Source organism: Azolla caroliniana, unplaced genomic scaffold (genome assembly GCF_043228905.1).
Source record: "Azolla caroliniana isolate FFs.n. ecotype wild unplaced genomic scaffold, voAzoCaro1.0.p SCAF_17, whole genome shotgun sequence".
NCBI classification, from domain to species: Eukaryota; Viridiplantae; Streptophyta; class Polypodiopsida; order Salviniales; family Salviniaceae; genus Azolla; species Azolla caroliniana.
The window spans coordinates 14043216-14062491 of record NW_028230452.1 but is presented as its reverse complement, the minus strand read 5'-3'; the positions used below and the strand labels follow the sequence as shown (position 1 = coordinate 14062491).

The window sequence follows — 19276 nt, the reverse complement described above, 5'->3', positions numbered from 1 at the left end:
TAACCGGATAGGGGAAAAGAAGAAGAAGAAGACAAATGAAAACCCTAAAACAAGATCCTAAAACCCAAAATTCCGAAACCCTAATGGCAACCCAAAGAAACCCAAAAAGTGGAAGCCCCTAAAAAATGTCCCCTCACTCCTTTTTATAGTAGTAAGGGGTGAGGCCACATTACATAAAGAAGAGGTCAACCCCCCCTTCTTTCAATGGGGGAATAATTGGCCTTGATCTTATGAGGAGAGATTGATGGAGCCTTAACTCCCTCTCCTCACACACACACTATGCCCACTACTCACTACTCACTACACCCGTACTTCATGTACTCTCCCTTTAGTCTACATGTGCTTGTGCACATAAGTGCACATCACATTTACACTTTATGAATCTTTGTAGTGCACTTTTAACACCTTACATTTACCCTTCCTTTTTTACATTTGTTTCTTTTACAAATCTTCCAAGTGCATCTGCAATGTTGCACATCCCCATTTTATCCATCCCACTTGGTTTTCTCACCATGGCCGAAAATCCTCACGACACCGTCATCTCTACCAGACACCTCATGCAAGTGAGTTAATCCATGAGGTTCTACAACAACATATATCGGCTAATTAGCGGTTGGTAATTCTGGCATGCTCCAACTCTCTACCTATTTAGCTCTTTAGCTCCTTAGCCCAGTTAGGTCGACAACCTTAGCATACTTAGTGTGTTCTTTTTTGCTAATAAGCTACTTCTCTGTAGAAGGTTACCTACTTCCCTCTGGCTATTCCATACTTCTTTGTAGGTGTTTAACTACTTCTATGAAGCTAGGTAGCTAATTGGCTTCTACCCTTCACGAAGTAGCTAGTTAGCTGCTAATTAGCTACCGTTATTGTACTAATGTAGCTAATTAGCTACCATACTATGGATCGGCAATAGCTAATTAGCGATTGCTTAGTTAATTAGCTACTACGTTTTTACAACTGTATCTAATTAGCTACTACACTATTGTTGTGCAATAACTAATTAGCGTCTACCCTTCATGAAATAGCTAATTACCTACCACTTTCTAACTATTGCAACAAATTAACTAATTAGCAGTGACACCTATTACCTATTACCTATTTATAGAGACAGGAAGCAAATTTACCTGTCTATTTTCCCCAATCATATTGTTAGGAATAGAGTTTGGCCACAACTGAGTCTCAATCACAGAATGGAAGAAATAGAAACTAGAAACAAGACGACATTGGATGTTAACATGGAAAACCCTAATAGGGAAAACCATCGGAGCCCACAGACTCCAACTATCACTATGAGAAGGAGAGGTACAATGGGAGACTCAGAGGCAATGACCTCGAGCTCTATCTTCGCCAACCGACGGTTACAACAGAAAACTTTCTGTGTGCGTGTCTCTCTTTCTCTCACTCTCTCTATATCTGTATACAACAATAATGATAACAATATCTATCTAACACTATTTTTCCTAGTTATATTTATACTCATATAACTTATGGGCTATTTACAAATATGACCTCAATGGTCACGTCTGAACACATTTGTAAATATGTTCCTACTCACTAGTTCATTCCGGATCCATCCAATCCGATATCCGAATACCTTCCAGATCCATCCGGTTCGGTTCCTCCCTTCGTCCCGTTTGATCTGGCTCGTTCGGTTCTCATCCGGATCCCATCCGGAGGGACCTGTTCCTCAACAAACTCCCCCTTCACTCCTGCATGGGATGTCTCATCAGTCCGATTAGTCTCCGGCATAGGTCCAGCTTGTCGGCAGCCAACACCTTGGTCAACATGTCTGACCTGTTCTCCTCTGTATGGATCTTCGTGAGCAAAAACTCTTCATCTTCTACCTTCTCTCGGAGCCAGTGATATCTCCTCTAGATGTGCTTGGTCCGGGAGTGGTAGGTTGCGTTCTTCGCGAGGTGGATGGCACTTTGACTATCACAGTAGAGTCGGAATTCCTCCTACCGAATCCCTAGCTCTCCAATGATGTCCTTCATCCAGATTACCTCTTTACCTGCTTCTAGGATTGCCATGTACTCCGCTTCCATTGTCGATAGTGCAACGGACTTTTGCAGCCTTGGCTACCACGATACAGCTCCCCCTGCATATGTCATAACATATCCGGACATTGATCGGTTGGTTTCTACATCAGCTGACATATCTGAATGCGTGAATCCTTCAAGTTTGGGTTTTCTTGAGCCGAATCGGAGGCACATACTCGAGGTGCCTTTCAAGTACCGGAGTATCCACTTGACCGCGGTCCTGTGTTCCCTTCCCGGATTGCTCATGAACCGGCTGACCACTCCGACTGCATATCCGATATCCGGTCGGGTACACATCATTGTGTACATTAAGTTTCGTATGGCAGAGGCATATGGTATCTTCATCATCTCCCACTTCTTTGCCTTTGTCTTTAGACTCTGCTTTCCAAACAATTTGTAATTTGCTGGAAGTGTTGACTCGATCGGCTTAACATTCGACATGCTAAACCTTTGAAGCACCTTCGTCACATACTTCTCCTATGACAACCACAATAGCTTCTTTGTCTGATCCCGGACTATGTGCATCCCCAACATCTGTCTTGCCGGACCCAGATCTTTGATTGAGAAGGTCCGGTTCAAGGCATTCTTCAGATTTCTGATTTTGATTCGGTCTGGTTCAATAAACAACATGTTGTCCACATACAATAGTAGTATCACAAAGTCACCTCCGTCAAACTTCTTCACGAATATGCAATGGTCGGCCATCCTTAATTGGTCATGAAAGAGTCGAACTTCCGGTACCATTGTTAGGGGGCTTGCTTCAATCCGTATAAGCTCTTCTTCAATAGGCACACCAGGTTCTCCTTCCCTTTCTTGACAAACCTTCCGAGTGTTGCATGTAGATCTCTTCTTCAAGGTCGCCATGTAGGAACGTCGTCTTGACGTCTAGTTGCTCTACGTCGAGGTTCATGCTCGCGGCAATGCTCAACACCATCCAGATGGATATCAACTTCACTACCGGGGCGAAGATCTCGTCAAAATACACTCCTTTCTTCTGTTGAAACCCCTTCACCACGATCCAGGCTTTGTATCTCAGTGGATTTCCGGCATCTCCCGGTTTCAACTTGTACACCCACTTAACCTGGAGCGCTCTCTTTCCCTTAGGAAGCTCCGTCAGCTCGTATGTGTGGTTCTCATGCAAGGAATCCATCACATCCTTCATGGCATTTAACCACTTGCGGCCATGGGTGTCTCTCTTTGCTTCTTCGAAGCTTTCCGGCTCCCCCTCGTCGGTCAATAAGACATGTTTTGTATCCGAAAATCTCCGGGGGGTCCTCTCTCTTAGAGGTACATCCTTGGTTTTCGACCACCGGTTCCTCCATTTGTTCTTTATCCGAATCCGATTCAGGGTCTTGTCCGGTTCCGGTGTCTAGATCTTCTTCTTCGGTTGGTTCAGTTTCTTGTCCAACTCCGGCCAGTTCTTCGAGTGTCATCCGGCTTCCGTCCAGATGGGTCCTTGTATCTTCTGACCGATCTCTATCGGTCGACCCAGAGTTAGTTGTCTTCTTCTCCGACTCCCAGTCGGCAATAGTCTCGTCTTCTACGAAGACTATGTCTCAACTTCGGAAGACCTTGTTAACCAAGTCCCACACTCGGTAGTCGAACTCATCATCTCCGTATCCAAGAAATATGTATGGTCGGGCCTTCAGATCTAATTTCGCTCTCTTGTCCTTTGGTACATGCACATAAGCTAGACACCTGAACACCTTCAAATGCCAGTAAGACACGTCTTTACCAATCCATACTCTCTGTGGCGTGTCTCCTTCCAAGGATGCTGAGGGTGATTTGTTTATCACATAGGTTGTTGTCATCAGTGCCTCAGCCCAAAACTTCTTGGGCAACTTTGCATGTGCTAGCATGCTCTGGACGCTCTCCATCACAGTCTGGTTCATTTTCTTGGCCAATCCGTTCAACTCCGGTGTCTTCGGCATGGTGAATTCGAGCCGGATTCCCTTTGACTGGAAATACTCCTCGAACTGCCCCCGATATTCGCTTCCATTGTCCGCTCGAACTGCCTTCAGCTTCCGGCCGGTTTCTCTTTCCACTCTCGCGTGGAATTCCTTGAAGACGGATAATACCTGGTCCTTTGTCTTCAGCGGTGAAACCCACAACTTTCGATTGTGGTCGTCTATGAACGTCACAAAGTGCTACGACCCAGTGTGTGACTTCGTGTCCACTTGGCATACATCGGTATGCACAAGTTCCGGCAGTGCATTCCGTCTCATCGGCGGTCATGTACGAAAGGAGGTTCGGTTTTGCTTGCCGGCCAAGCAGTCGATGCATATCTCAAGTTGCACGTCTTTCACTTCTAGAATGTGGTTGTCCTCGACATGTCTCTGCATTCCCTTCTAGCTCATTGTTGCACAACCTCTTGTGCCACAGCTCACCGGCATTGTCGGATGCCATGTTCACTTCTTCCTGGCATATCCGGGCATGCATAAGGTAAAACGTGTTTATCTTCCAAGCTTGGACTACGATCAGGCTTCCTTTGCAAAACTTCATGAGTCCATTCCGGATGCTACCCGTGTAGCCTTCATCATCTAGCCGATCGACCGATATCAAGTTCAACCGAACCTCCGGAATGTGTCGTATATCTTTCAACAGCAACTTGCACACTGTTGTCGTAGTGTGAATCACACACTACGTGAAATATGTAAAATACTATATCCGATTTAAAGTACGTATAATAAATAAAATATTAAAAAGTATTTATTATGTGCATATGGCAAGATTCAAACCCTATACCTCCACATGGACAAACCCCAACCTTACCATTATACTAACTTATCCTAAGTGTTCTAAATATAGATTTAATAAGCATAAAACCTTTATTTACGTCTACCTTTATTAAAAGGTAAGTCATGCATTTTTTAGAATGCGTGAATACTTTATTTATAAGAAAAATGTACACCAATAAAAAAATGACTCATGCACATCTAACGAGCATGAGCACTATATTTAGGAAATAAAAGCATAGTGTAAAAAAGCAACTCATGCACATTTAGTGTGCATGAACACTTTAGAAAAAGCATGAAGTTATGCTTAGCCTCTTCCATCCTTATATAAGGAGGAGGGAAAGATGTATGGGGGGTTGTTGAATATTTTACAAAGGTGGATTAATATAATATAATTGTGGGATTCACGAATTTGCTAACTATTTTTTTTCTCTCTTAATCTTAGTACTCTCTAATACACTATACTCATGGGATTCACGAGTTTTTCATATCTTTCTTTCTTACAACATATTTCATATTCTTCATTGCCTTAGATTTTCCTTTTCTCCTAGTCCAAAACCTCAATGGTTCCCGCCTGACTCATGCAACGATCTGGAGCCGAAAGGCACGACACCGTTGACTTCGTCAAACACACGTCTCCTATGCTGATAATTCGGCATGCACCTTCATTTCCCATCCGGATAGAACCGTGATCTCCGGTTGTGTAAGATGTGAAGCATTTCTAGTCGGGGGTTAGATGGAACGACAGTCCGGAGTCAACAACCCACATCGTTTCGTCGCTTACAAGGTGTAGCTCGCTCTCCTCGGTGATAAGCAACAATTCTTCACTTGTCGCAATTGCCGTCGTTCCTTTCCAATCCGAACTCCTCTAGTCCGGACCCTTCTTAGAGTCGGCATTGTCGGTTACTTTCTCCTTCCGGAAGTGTCGACAATTCTTCTGGAAGTGCCCCGGCTTTCTGCAATAAAAGCAAGTGGGCCTCCCCCTTGACTTCGACCTCATCCTCGATTTGTCATGGTTCTGGGGACTTCGATTCCGGCCTCTTCCCCAATTATGGTCATCTTCTGTGACCAAGGCCTTTGGATCAGTTCCAGATTCTCGGTCCTTCCGGCGAGCTTCTTCATCTAGCAAGCTTGATTTTACCCTTGTTAGGGATAGATTTTTTCCTTTCAGCCTACGTTGCCCAAAGTGACAACTAATGTCTCCCAGCTATCCGGGAGGGAACCGAGCAACAACAACGTGAGTACTTTGTCGGCTAGGGGTACTTCCAACGAGGTTGTTTGGTTTATCAGCCCCTGGAAGGCATTCATGTGCTCCGCCATATTGGAGTCGTCTTGATATCTGCGTCTCACCAACTTTCGGAAGACCGAGACTCAATTTACGGCATTCTTGTTCTCAAACATGATGCGTATCTTCTCCCAGAGTTCATGAGCTTTGCTCTCTTCATTGAAGTTGTTGTACAGGCTCATGTCGATGAAGCATCGAATATAGGTTGTCGTCTTCATATGCATCACCTCCCATGTTGATGCATCAATCTTGTCTGGTCTTTTGTCCCCGAATTGTACCTGCAACTAGAGATCTTTAACCACGAGCATGTCCCTCATCTTCGACTTCCACGCTGAGTAGTTGGAGCCAGTGCGCTTGAACATGCCGCCGAATGGATCTTCCATGCTTTGATACCAATTTGTTAGGAATAAAGCTCGGTCACAACCGAGTCTCAATCACACAATTGAAGAAACAAAAACCAGAAACAACACGACACAGGATGTTAGCGTGGAAAACCCTAATAGGGAAAAACCACCAGAGCCCACAGACTCCAACTATCACTATGAGAAGGAGAGGTACAATGGGAGATTTGGAGGCAATGACCTCGAGCTCTATCTTCGCCAACCAGCAGTTACAACAGAAAACTTTATGTGTCTATCTCGCTCTCTCACACACTCTCTGTATCTATATACAACAATAATGATAACAACATCTATCTAACACTATTTTCCCTAGTTATATTTATACTCATATAACTTATGGGCTATTTACAAATATGACCTCAATGGTCACGTCTGAACATATTTACAAATATCTTCCTACTTGTTGGTTCATTCCGGATCTGGCCGGACTCGTTCTGGATCCATCCGATCCGATATCCGAATACCTTCCAGATCCATCCGGTTAGGTTCCTCCCTTCATCCCGTCTGATCTACCTTGTCTGGTTCTCATCCGGGTCCCATCCGGAGGGACCTATTCCTCAACATCATCATGGAGAGTTGTATTGCAATCCCCCAAACATATTGTAGCAATGCAATAGGCATATGCAAAACAAGCGATACGATATGTATGGTGGCATGCTCGTAGGTGTACCAACATAGTAGCAGTTGTGTCCTCAATGGCTAAGCCGCAAGTGATGCAACATTCTTGAATAGTCAATTTATGGTTGCCTAGTTCTACTACTTTTGGTAAGGGAGCAAGAATGTTGAGGTCGAATTCTTGTCTACACCTTACCATCCCCTCCACAAATTCTAGTTGCTTCTTAAGGCATCTAACTACATGTTCTTGATTTGTGTATTGTTCCTAGCACGCAACTAAAAATTTTACCGAATTATCATTCCTAGAATGAGGAAGAATGAGCAAGAAGAAACAAGAATCACTAACTTACTTGGAGGTTTGGAACATTGTTATCAGTGACAGGATTGACCCCTAAAAGGTCTAGGTTCATTGTAATAACCTGAATCTCCGTCTGTAGCTATATTTCCCGCTCGAAATCCAGTGGCCCCTCGGTATTAAGCTCATCTTGAGCAACCTGAAGAAGATATGTTCATGTCGGACTACACGGCCAAGATCAAGAGCATTTGTGACTCACTTGGCACCATCAACATACACGTCGATGAAGATGAGATGGTTCAAGTATGCTTGGGCGGCCTCGCACAACGATTTGATCCATTACGAACGACAATCTTGGCGACAGAAAACCCTCCTTCATTCTTCGACCTCCAATCAATGCTATTGGTCGAAGAGAACCACGTCCGAACCAAAAGCAAGACGTCGGAAGGACAAATGTTCTTCTCAAATTTGGATGGTGGCCGAGGAGGAGGTCACAGCAGTAGAAGAGGTCAATTCGACCCATCACACGAATCGAACTCAAACCTTCACGGAAACCATTGAGGAACCTTCGGAAGAAGGGGGAGCTTCCACGCTGAACATGGTCGGCAAACGAGGCCCGCAACTTGTAACTATTGCGGCAAAATCGGTCACCTCGAGGAGGAATGCCGAAAAAGAAGAAGCAAGTCAGCTTCCACAAGTCGACAACACACGAATTACGTTGTCAACTCCGAATACGATGATTACGGCGGACTATTCATAATGAGGCATAGAACGAACTCTATGTCGGCCTCCAACTCCGCAAGCACCTCCAACTCAGAAGACGTGTGGTTCGTCGACTCCGGTGCCTCACATCACGTGACATCTCACGAAGAGTGGTTTCGCGATTTACGAACGCCGGATCGACTAGCTTCATAGAGACGGGAGACGACACCACACACCCCATTCGGCACATCGGCAATGTCCCATTCGGGAAAGAAGGCGAGCAAACTTGCATCAAGAATGTCTTGCATGTGCCCACAATAACGAATAATTTGGTCTCGGTCGGCCAAATCGTGGAGCAAGGCATGCAAGTCCGCTTCAACAACGAAGGTTGTTTCATTGAGAAAGATGGCTGACTCATAGCTAAGGAGCGGAGAGACGGCCGAATGTTCATCCTTGAAATCAGCAATGTACACCAAAGGTCTCAAAACCGAGACAAGCATTGAGTTGTGGCACAAGAGAATCGGCCACATAAACCTCCAACGGCTTCGAGTGACGCAAACCAAGGGAGTCGTCATCGGACTTCCGACATTCGAGTCGACCGAGTATGCAAAGCATGTCAACTCGGCAAACAACATCGACTCCCATTCCCGAAGGAGATCCACGCAAGCAAATGCCTCCTCGACGTCATACACTCGGATGTATGGGGACCGGCTCAAACACCGACGATCGACGGATGCCGATACTACGTAACCTTCATCGACGACTACTCGCGCTACGTGTGGATCTACCCAATGAAGAAGAAAAGTGAAGTGCTCTCCCACTTCCAAAAGCTCAAGGGGCAAGTTGAAAAAGAAACCGGTCGGCACATTCGATGCCTACGATCGGATGGAGGCAAGGAGTACTTCTTCGATGAATTCACCTCCTACCTCCAAAGTGAAGGAATTCAGAGAGAATTCTCGTGCCGACACAAACCCCAACCAAATGGAGTAGCCGAAAGGAAGAATCGACAAATACTTGAGGTAGCACGCGCCATGATGCATGAGAAACATATGCTGACTTTCTATTGGGCCGAAGCGGCATCCACGGACGTCTATCTCATGAATCGATGCACCACTAATGGAGTGCATGAGCTAACTCCATACGAGCTCCTCGTTGGAAGGAAGTCGATCCTGTCGCACCTCAAGGTGTTCGGAAGCATTGCGAATGTACGCATCCCGAACGAACAACGACAAATGCCCAACGCGAAGTCGGAGGAATGTCTCCTCATAGGATACTCGTCTGAGGAGAAAGCATACCAGTGCTACAACCCTTCTACCCGAGCGGTTCGGGTATGTCGAGATGTAGTCTTTGACGAGTCCGCATCTTGGTATGCACCAGAGACAACTATGACTCCGACTCTACTCGACCCGGAATCAGCCGAACAAGAGGTAGAGGATGAAGATCACTTTGAACACATGTTTGAAGAAAGTCCAATTACGGCAAAGCCTAGTGGGCCAAAAGAGCCCCCCATGTGACCCAAGCATGTCGCGGCCAAGTACGAACTTGGACAAAGGCAAAGGTAAGATGCCCGAATACGAAGTCGACCGCCTTGACGATAATGATTCCGATGGATCGGCTCCCTTACTAGAAAGTGAGTTTGGTGTACCCATCATGCGTACACCCGTAGTAAAGAAGGCGCTCACATCGGTGAGCGAAAAACTTCGACGCTCTTCTAGAGAGAAGAATCCTGTCACTCGGCTCGGCTACAACGAGTATATGGCCCATCATTACGCCTTTGCGATGAACGTAGCGGCCGAACAAGAGCCCAAGAGCTCCACCGAAGTGGCTTGTAACCAATGATGGGTGGAAGTAGTCAACCTTCACCCACATGCTACAAGCCTTCATCACCGGCTTGAGGGGCAGGAACCGAGATTTCCACGACGAAGAAAGCGGAAGGCCGGACGGAAGCACACGAAGCCGACGAAAGCCAAAGAGGATGTTGGACGCCTTGCACTTGAGCTTGAGGGGGCATGTTGAGAGATCAAGCTCAACTTAGTTTAGTTAGTTAGTCAACCATGTAACTTTGTAGTTACCTAAATAGAATCTAGTTAGAAGTGTTGACTATAACGCCTTAAATAGGACCTTGTACTTTGTAGTGGGATATTCTAGATCCTCCACTCCTAAGTACATTTAATATAGGATTTACACGTTAGTACCTATATTTCACTCACACATGTGCACCTTTGCACATGAGATGTATATATACCTCATTATGGGTATTTTTGGATTTGATGATGTTGAAGCTAATTTAATATACTTACTCATCCCCCATCTTGTGTTGTTCATAAGTGTATCTCTCTCTCTCTCTCTCTCTCTCTCTCTCTCTCTCTCTCTCTCTCTCTCTCTCTCACACACACACACACACACACATACACACACATATCACATAATCTTCCGCTTAACTTAATCACATAATTAGACACTAATTAAACTATACTTAATTATTACCTAATTCTTAACACTGGCAAACATAATAACTGAGAAGACACAAGTAACTCTTTTTGCAAAGAATTACAACGCTCTCTACTAGATGATGGTTTCCATACACATAATAAGAGTGCTTCTTGCCATGAGGTAAGCAAGTGTTGAACACATGAACAACTTGAAATCCTAAGTGAAATACATCCATTCAGTAATTGCCACCATGAAGCCTTAATCGTTGTCCTCCCATGTGTTAAAACCTTGTTCTCAATGAAATATTGAACAATAAATATCCATGGTTGTGAGTTTCAACACATGTCTTGTAATAATGAAAATCTATGAGCCATCATACGCATAGATAAGTTCAATATTCCAGCTCCCCCAAGCGCTTAGGGGTTGCTAGATGATTCCCGCAACCCAAGTGATTCTCATCTTATCCCGCTTCTTCCACAACAAATATTGAAGAGGTCACAAAACAGAATGCAAAGCCTTCTTTGTCCATGGCAACAATGGCAAGTAATATAATATCATGGGTTCCATAATACATTGTATAACCTTCAAGCGTACATGAAATGACCAAGATTGTGACTTCCAATACATGAACTTATCCCTCAACTTACTAGACATACATTCAATCAACTAACCATTTGTAGCATTCATTCCTAATGGATAGCCCCTTCTCAAGATTCCATACAAGCATCCCCTTCTCAAGATTCTCTCGTGAGGCTAGTTGCTCCGGATCATCCATGATTGAATGTTCAGACATAGATTGAGATGCATCAACACACATATTAAAATCACCCATAAATAATCCTAGACCGCCCATATAGGGATTGAAGGAGTGAACCCCATAACCCAATAGGTTGAGTGGCTTGGCTAGGGGCATAAATGCCAACCACCCACATAACCTCGCTAAAAAAAGTGACTTCTAGAACCCAAAAATTGACCAAAAGGATCAATATGAACCACTTGCAAATAATATTTATCCCGCACGATTAATACCCATACCTAAATAATGATTATTAAGATATATATTTATCCCGCACGATTAATACCCATACCTAAATAATGATTATTAAGATATATATTTATCCCGCACGATTAATACCCATACCTAAATAATGATTATTAAGATATCCTGCATAAATTGATGAATATCCACACAAATGAACTATGGATCCTGCTAACTCATGACGCTTATGCTCAACTACAAATAATACATCCCATTCTCAACTTAACAAAGTTTCCTAGAATATATACTTGTTATTAGGAGAACATGCCCTTTTCACATTCCATGTTACCATTTTAATTCAATGAACAATTTCATGGGTGCACTTGCTCCTTTAGAGCAACTGATGTCATGAAACTAGTAGAGCATGTTCCAATGCTACGTATGAATTTTCATGCACATCCTTAGGGTTGCCTATCGAAATCTTTTGTTTAGGTCCTCCCATTGAGGTTCAAAGATAAAACCTCACTATAACAAATATATTTAAGAAATATGTCAGAAACCTTCCCTCAAACCATTGAGTTGTTAAGCCAATATGTTTACGAATTTCTAAACCTAACCCAGACCAAATTTTTGAAGTCACTAAACCATTACACCACAATTTCATGGCTCAGTTTGGTTTGAATCAGAAATTTTACAATTACTTGTTTTAAATGAAATATACGAAGTTGCCTTATTATTTAAATGAAATATACGAACCCTAAATCCTAAACTGTTTGAATGGCAATTCCTAGTTCAAACTCAACCCATCACTACCCATTCCAATTAAAAGCAAATAAATTTATAGTAACTATTTCAAATGAATACACATGACACAGATAAAATATATATTTCACCTTGTTCATATATGAAAACTTGACCCTTAAAGGGTTGCCAATCATTGAAGAGTTATATGTTTTCAAAACAAATTGATATTTTTACATAAATTTAAAATGAAATGTTTTTTCTCCTTTTTAAATAAGCATTATGCAATTTCTCAAATCTGCAACTGCAAAACTGTAGCTAGTTTTGGTTAGGTTCTAATCTACATTTCACATTGGTCTAGATTCAACTGATTCAACAAACCCGTCTCATCTCCTAAAAACGCATTAATGATTTTGCTATCAAATTCAACATTGCTCATTAAAGGCTAATGGCAGTCCAGCTGATTGATGGACCCTCAGATCTGGATCCCAAAGTTATTAAAATACAAGAATTTAGCGATTACATAGTGTCAGCGCAAGATGGGTGATATCCCACTCATCTACCACACTTACTGCACTGCATATTATTTACTCCAAAACGTAAGGTGTACATCAGTTACTTTTTACCACAGCCCCCTGCAATCCTACGTTTTGACAGTGTAGAACTCTACTCAATTGTACAAGCCATAGACCTTCAAAGAACGTAGTTAACGTCGTCTAGAAGGAGAACGTCTACCATGGTTCGACGACGAGCGGAAAGTATCTTGAGCCTTTGCCCAGGCTTTACGTCCAAACTCAAAAGCATCATGGCCACAATCTTGACCATATTGTGACCTTTGACTTGGCGTGGATGGGGAGTGATACGGCCGCATGCTATGCATGGGACTATGTCTAGATATAGGATAAGTGCCTGCTAATGGTGGTAAGCTATAGGACTCATCATAAGACGTCATAGGACTTCTTGCAGAATCTGAAGATGTTCTATTCAAATGAGGACTGGATTGCCTTGAACTAGATCTATCCCTACTAGGAGAATGAGTTCTCATACTTGATTTCCTAGAACTGGCTCTATCCCTAGAAGGAGAATGAGCTCTTGAACTTCTACGATCAGAGTCTCGGGTAGCACTATCCAGGTCATCATTTATATACCCCTGATGGCGACCACTACCATCTGCTGAAGAACCCCAAATTCGCTTATCTGCATCATGAGGTATAGGGGCATTTAAACCAGGAAAGTCAACAACCATTTTCTTCCTGGATGATCTCTTCTTCTGCTCTCCAATTATCTCTCCATCTTCCCCAATACAAATTCCATTGGCACCATCCTCATCAGTGCCAAAGATAGTAATACCAGATGGTTCTTCATCCTGATCTTCTGCGAGTACATAGGGACCACATAGTTAATAAATTACTAAAGCATCCTTTATAAAATAGTTTTCATAAAAACTATTTGAAGTTATGGAACTATAATTCATTTATCTATCAAAAATCCATGAGATTATATAAGGTTTTCTTGCATACATCTTCCACAGAATAAATTAATTGTCAAGCTGTCCTCTGAAAGCTGTAAGCCCTCTTGGATGTGAAAACAAGTAACAAAACCACAAGCCAATTCTAAGTTGACAATCCTGAATGCTCTTTTCAGCAATCTAAGCTTAGGCAGAACCATATAATACATATTTTCATGATGCTATTATCTTGACATCACAGATCACATTTTAAGCATCTTGAAACCAGCCCATAGAACTTCCAAAAAGAAATAAAATACCAACCAAGGTAGACCTTCACCTCCCTATGATTTTAGACTTATTAAAATTAATTTTACATCCGAAAATAAAATTTCTCTGAAGTAAAACCAACTTCCAGTATTTCCAGCCCACTCTCATCTGCGTATGATAGATTGTATAAACTTGGATATCTGAATATACTTACATTCTACATGTCTCCATAGCAGTCCTAAATCTAAATTTCGGGAACATCAAAATGTTTATTTAACTATGCAGCAACCCTTACCCATGCTGTTAAGTGTCCATCTCTTCATAAACATACCAACTCACTAACTTACAAATTTTAAGAAACTTTATGTAGGGCCGAATTCCTGAATAAGCTGTCGCCCAAAGTTAATTTGGTCTTGGGCACATTGGCCCTTGGCTGTTGCACATTTGACTAAGCAGTATTATCTTACTCGATTTCAAGAGTTCTGGTAAGCAAATAAAATTTAAACTAAAAATCTTGTAATTGACTCAACAATGAGCTGTAGTTTCTGACAGCCTTATAGCCCTAGTTAAGAATTCTAGCCATGGCATTGCTTCAACGACTTGGCATCTTGAAAGTGTCCACATGTCCATATAGCTCTGGGTTTTCTTCCTATGGTCTATTCCAAACAAATCATGTAGGAGATGTCGAAAGCATAACAGTTTCCTAACTTATCCACATTCCATGCAAATCTAGTTACTTGCAAGATATATGTGATTGTAATGCTTAGATATGGTGAAAATGCATACATTTGGAGTCTAGCCAGGTCTTATTGATCTCGTGCATCAAAAACATATAACTTAGATAAGACATCAGGAAGGCCTCTTCAAGTTCAGATTGAATCCCACAAACACATGAGTGATAAGGAGAATTTCTATCCACATGAGGGAAATAATGGACGTACCAAGATATCCTGGAGGATAGCCTAACTCTCGCATCCGATTGAGCCATGGGGGTGGATCCAACTCCTGCCGAGCAAGAAAATACCCACATAAAGTTAGCTCCGACATATAATAAGTACCTCATAATTTACTAGCAAACAACATTTCCTAAAAGGTCATGCAAGGATAGTCTGCTCCTTTCTTATTTATATCCCTATCCCTTATTATTTCCAATGTATATATATGTGCAGAGGTTAAGAAAACAAAATCTTCAAAGACTCCCAGGAAATGCCATACACGGTATATCATGGGGTACCCAAAACCCAGGGGGAATATCTGAGAAATATCATATGTCCAAATTTCATGCACAAGCCTTACTACTCAGTATAAAACCTTACTACTCAATATATCTACAGACTGGAAAGAAAGTGAATACATTGGAGTTGATATTAATTGTTCATGAATAAAGCATGAGCAGAATATTAAAGGCTGACTCTGAAATCCTGCATGCCTTGGTCAACATGTACAAGACATGGTGTTCATCATGCATACCTAGATACATGACTCACAAAAAGAACACGTATGTACTACCAGCAACAAACTTCTTATGTGCATAAAAGTAGTTTATAGTAGCTATTGACAGTGGAAATCTTCATTCACTACCACATTTTAAAATATGTTTTATCAGAAAAGAAACATGACTTCATGAATCACAACATACCCCAATGCCAAGCAGTTGCCTTGTTTCACCTCCAATAACACCCGGTTTCAAATCTTCAAATTTTCCACCTGGAGAAAGCTGATAATATCTAGATGCGGTTCGAGGACCACTGGCTGACCCTCGCTTCTCTGCCATCAATTTCCGAGCATTATTTATAGCAGCATAATCCCGAGGTCTTGGACAGTCTCTTATCGCATGACTATATGATCCACAATTGAAACACCTAGAGCCTTCACCAATATGTTCGAGATTCCTGAATTATATAGCACTTGTAAGCCTATAATATAGTATAAGTCACAAACAAAATGAACAAAAAAGCATATTAAAATGGCCATATTCAATTGCACATGCATAAATAACCGTAGGTTAGAATTACAAAATAAACAAAGGACAGAAAATAGTGATAACAACAACATTTGTCATCTATTGAACGGGTTTCAAAACTCTGACATTTACAATGAAAAACGGGAATATATGCTCACTCTTTCACACAAGTGCTTTACAACTTGGAATTTCTAGAATATGTTATGTTTGCATAAAAAAAATCACGCATTTTCATTTTGAAACTATTCTTTACCCTTCAATGTATGACTCTGCCTCTTCCGATATCAATGCTCCAAGCCCTGCTCGATCATACAATGGCACATCTCTCTGGGTTATATCGGTTGTGTCGACTGCAACATCTATTCGAGCATGTTTTGATGGTTTATCCATCCAAAATGGCTGTCATCGTAATGCAAAAGTTTTTAATATTAAGAACTAAATACAGTAGTAGCCTCAAATTCCATGGTCAAGAAACAAACATACCACTGCTGTTTTCCTTTCCCCACCAACTTGCAATGCTGGAAAATACATCTCATTTCCGCTTTCCAACGAATCTTTATTAATTTCCTGAAGAAAGAATTCAAATAAAAAAAGAGTAATATGATTCAATGAAGACAAAGCAATGGGAAATCCTTCCTATTATATAAAGTTTATGCAGAATCTGATGAAAAAGTTGAAATACGAAATTAGATGAGAAAAATTACAACCTACCCAAGGAGAGAAGATTTCTCCTTGAGTGAAGCCTAATAACAGTTGAAATTATCCAGATAACTAAAATGAACAACAAAAAACCTTCCAATTAAAACAAACGCCTTATCTTCACACACCGAAGATCTAAATCTAAGTTTTCCACTTCCAATGTGCCACCTCCAAAGGATACTAGACCATCAATTCCACTATATACATCATAAATTTAAATTGCACCAGGGAATAGCTGCAGAAGTTTATACAGACTAGTATTTAAAATGTGATAAATCTGTGTTTCCATAATATGACTTGTATATCCTACCATGTGTGGAAAGGTATCATTTATTGAGTTCATAACATTACTTTTAAAGCTAAACCAATCAGCACGGCAGGTTGATAGCTTGAGGTAGACTCATCATGATAAGCAAGTTTCTCTTTGCAAAGCACAAACTCGAATTGAAGATGCATAAACTTATTTGTTTTACTTACAAAATAGAAAATTTAAGCCAACACAACCCCAAGTAGAGAAATATGCATAGCCAAAAATATCTCAATAAAACCTTCCTAACATCATTGTAAGAGGTTAAAGTACAATTGTATAAGAACGATTTTATTACATAGGAGAATAACAATATTGACACACACAATGGCATAACAGTGAGACAGATTATTTGTTATGCTGAAAGAGTCCTAAAGTCTTTATTAGTAACAGGTATATAACTCTTTAATTCAGACTTGGTAACGGGAACAAGGGAAAGAGAATTCGTTAGCATTAGCCATATATTAAGGGATCAACACAAAAAAAAACGATTTAGCACAAACTTGACACATGCATGTTGTATGAAAGCTTTTCTCGTGCATCTTGGGATTCTTGATTTCTATTTTGATCCCTAGTCATCAGAGCAAGATAAAGTAATCGTGTTAGAGAAATCAGTTTGCATACCTCTGCAGATCTAACGTGTGTACTATGCCACTCAGCCCATTGCCTTAAGAGCTCTTTCAACTTATCTTTGCTCTCACTGTAACAACATAAGACAGCTCAACAAGAAGTACATTCTATATTTAGCACTACACAAAAGTTTGTATCCGCTAGTCTATGTTGTATGTTAAGAAATGAATTTGAGAACTCACTCATCATGCACAATACCACACACCTAGTAAGACAATTGTAGACCACTTGGACCGATGGAGTATTGCTGAAGGAAGATGAACGGGAGCGCTTCAGATTTAACCTTCCTGATTTGGTGTTAAGAAGAGAAGGATGAGCATTAGGGTAACATTAAGGCAAATAGACAACAATTTCTACCAAGAAACAAAGACAGATGGGACACTTACCATCTGTAATACCAACATCTTCAACTACCCGCTCACTTCCGCTCCCAATAATATCATCCTGCAAAATCTGTTCATCATCTGAATTCCCATTGAGAAAGCCTCCATTTTCTACGATCGAAACATTGCAGCAACCATCTGTTACTGGATCTACAAGTTCAGACTGGTTTGGAACAAGGATTGTCTCATAAGAGGTATTAATAGCATCACATGTATCATTCGTTCTCTGCAATTCAAAAGCTCTGTCGTCATCTTTTTCCATTTCATAGGATGTAAATGTGACTTCCATGTCTTCACAGATCTCATCATCTGCTCTATCGATGTTTTCTCTTTTAAATGTTGCATCGGAGATACCGATTTTCTCGTATAGAGTAGAATTTGCATCATATTTATCACTGTGTCTTTGTGATTCAAGAAGTTTATCATGGTTTACTTTCCTTTTGGCATCATTTTCTTTCACCTTTCCATGTATTTCTTTCGTTTTCTCATCATTTGCTTTAACTTCCCTGATACTCGCTTCCAACAAAAGTTCGGATGATGCCCCTCTTCCTTGAAAAGTCGCATCTTCTGAATCAACGTTCCCTCCTACAAACAGCATATCGGAGATTGAGATTCAGGGTTATCGGTTAACCGTTTACTTCATCACGAATTTCAGTCACAGATGATACATAACTAAATAAAAAACGGACAATTGCTAATTTTCTGTCTGATTGGTGCCTTCGTAAATCAACTTTAAGGCAAGAAGACTTACCCGACAGACGAGAGACACCATCCACTTCATCTTTTCCTTCATCTTCGGCTTCGTCTTCTTCTTCTTCTTTTTCATCTCCTTCTTCCTCGTCTGCATCAATGCCGACGAGAGGAATGAAATCCTTCAGCGGGTTCTCCTCCGCCTGTCCTGCGTCCGCAAGGGTTGGAGAGAGATCCTGTTCTCCAGAGTGCACCATCATCGCCTGTGCCTCCGTCCTATTACACAGATTCTCTCTCTCTCTCTCTCTCTCTCTCTCAATGTCTGTGTGTGTGTCTCTCTCTCTGTCTCTCTCTCTCGACCTCTGTCTCTCTCTCAATCTCTCTCTCTCTCTCTCTCTCTCTCTCTCAATGTCTGTATGTGTGTGTGTGTGTCTCTCTCTCTCAATGTCTGTGTGTGTGTGTGTGTGTGTCTCTCTCTCTCTATCTCTCCAGCTCTCTCTCTCTAAATCTCTCTTCTTCTTTGGTGAAAACACAGAATTAATTATATTAGCGAAAATGTGTGTGAAAAAACACTACTTAGAAGTTACAATGGGTGTCATCAGAGTCTATCTCACTCACTCTCTTTCTCGATATGATGATATGCCGGTAAAATTCCCAAGCTT

General features: G+C 41.5%; 1 protein-coding gene across 1 annotated transcript; it reads right to left on the bottom strand.

Moving 5' to 3' along the window:
• Positions 1–12660: 12660 nt before the first annotated feature.
• LOC147853222 (uncharacterized) lies at positions 12661–18940 on the bottom strand. The gene is made up of 9 exons (XM_087333157.1): positions 18676–18940; positions 17928–18509; positions 17747–17828; positions 17536–17611; positions 16389–16472; positions 16159–16304; positions 15582–15834; positions 14884–14947; positions 12661–13599 (listed from the first exon to the last, which is right to left on the bottom strand). The coding sequence occupies exons 1-9, from the start codon at positions 18872–18874 to the stop codon at positions 12932–12934; spliced, it is 2154 nt and encodes a 717-aa protein (XP_087189283.1). The 5' UTR covers positions 18875–18940; the 3' UTR covers positions 12661–12931.
• Between the last annotated feature and the right edge of the window lie 336 nt (positions 18941–19276).

What these genes read in the sequence shown, in the direction of transcription:
- LOC147853222 (XM_087333157.1), bottom strand. Translation starts at nt 18,874, where the DNA reads ATGATGGTGCACTCTGGAGAACAGGATCTCTCTCCAACCCTTGCGGAC. An exon ending in AGATGTTGGTATTACAGATG is followed by an intron (nt 17,829 to 17,927) that starts GTAAGTGTCCCA and finishes ACACCAAATCAG; the next exon opens with GAAGGTTAAATCTGAAGCGC. An exon ending in GGCAACTGCTTGGCATTGGG is followed by an intron (nt 14,948 to 15,581) that starts GTATGTTGTGAT and finishes CTTGCTCGGCAG; the next exon opens with GAGTTGGATCCACCCCCATG.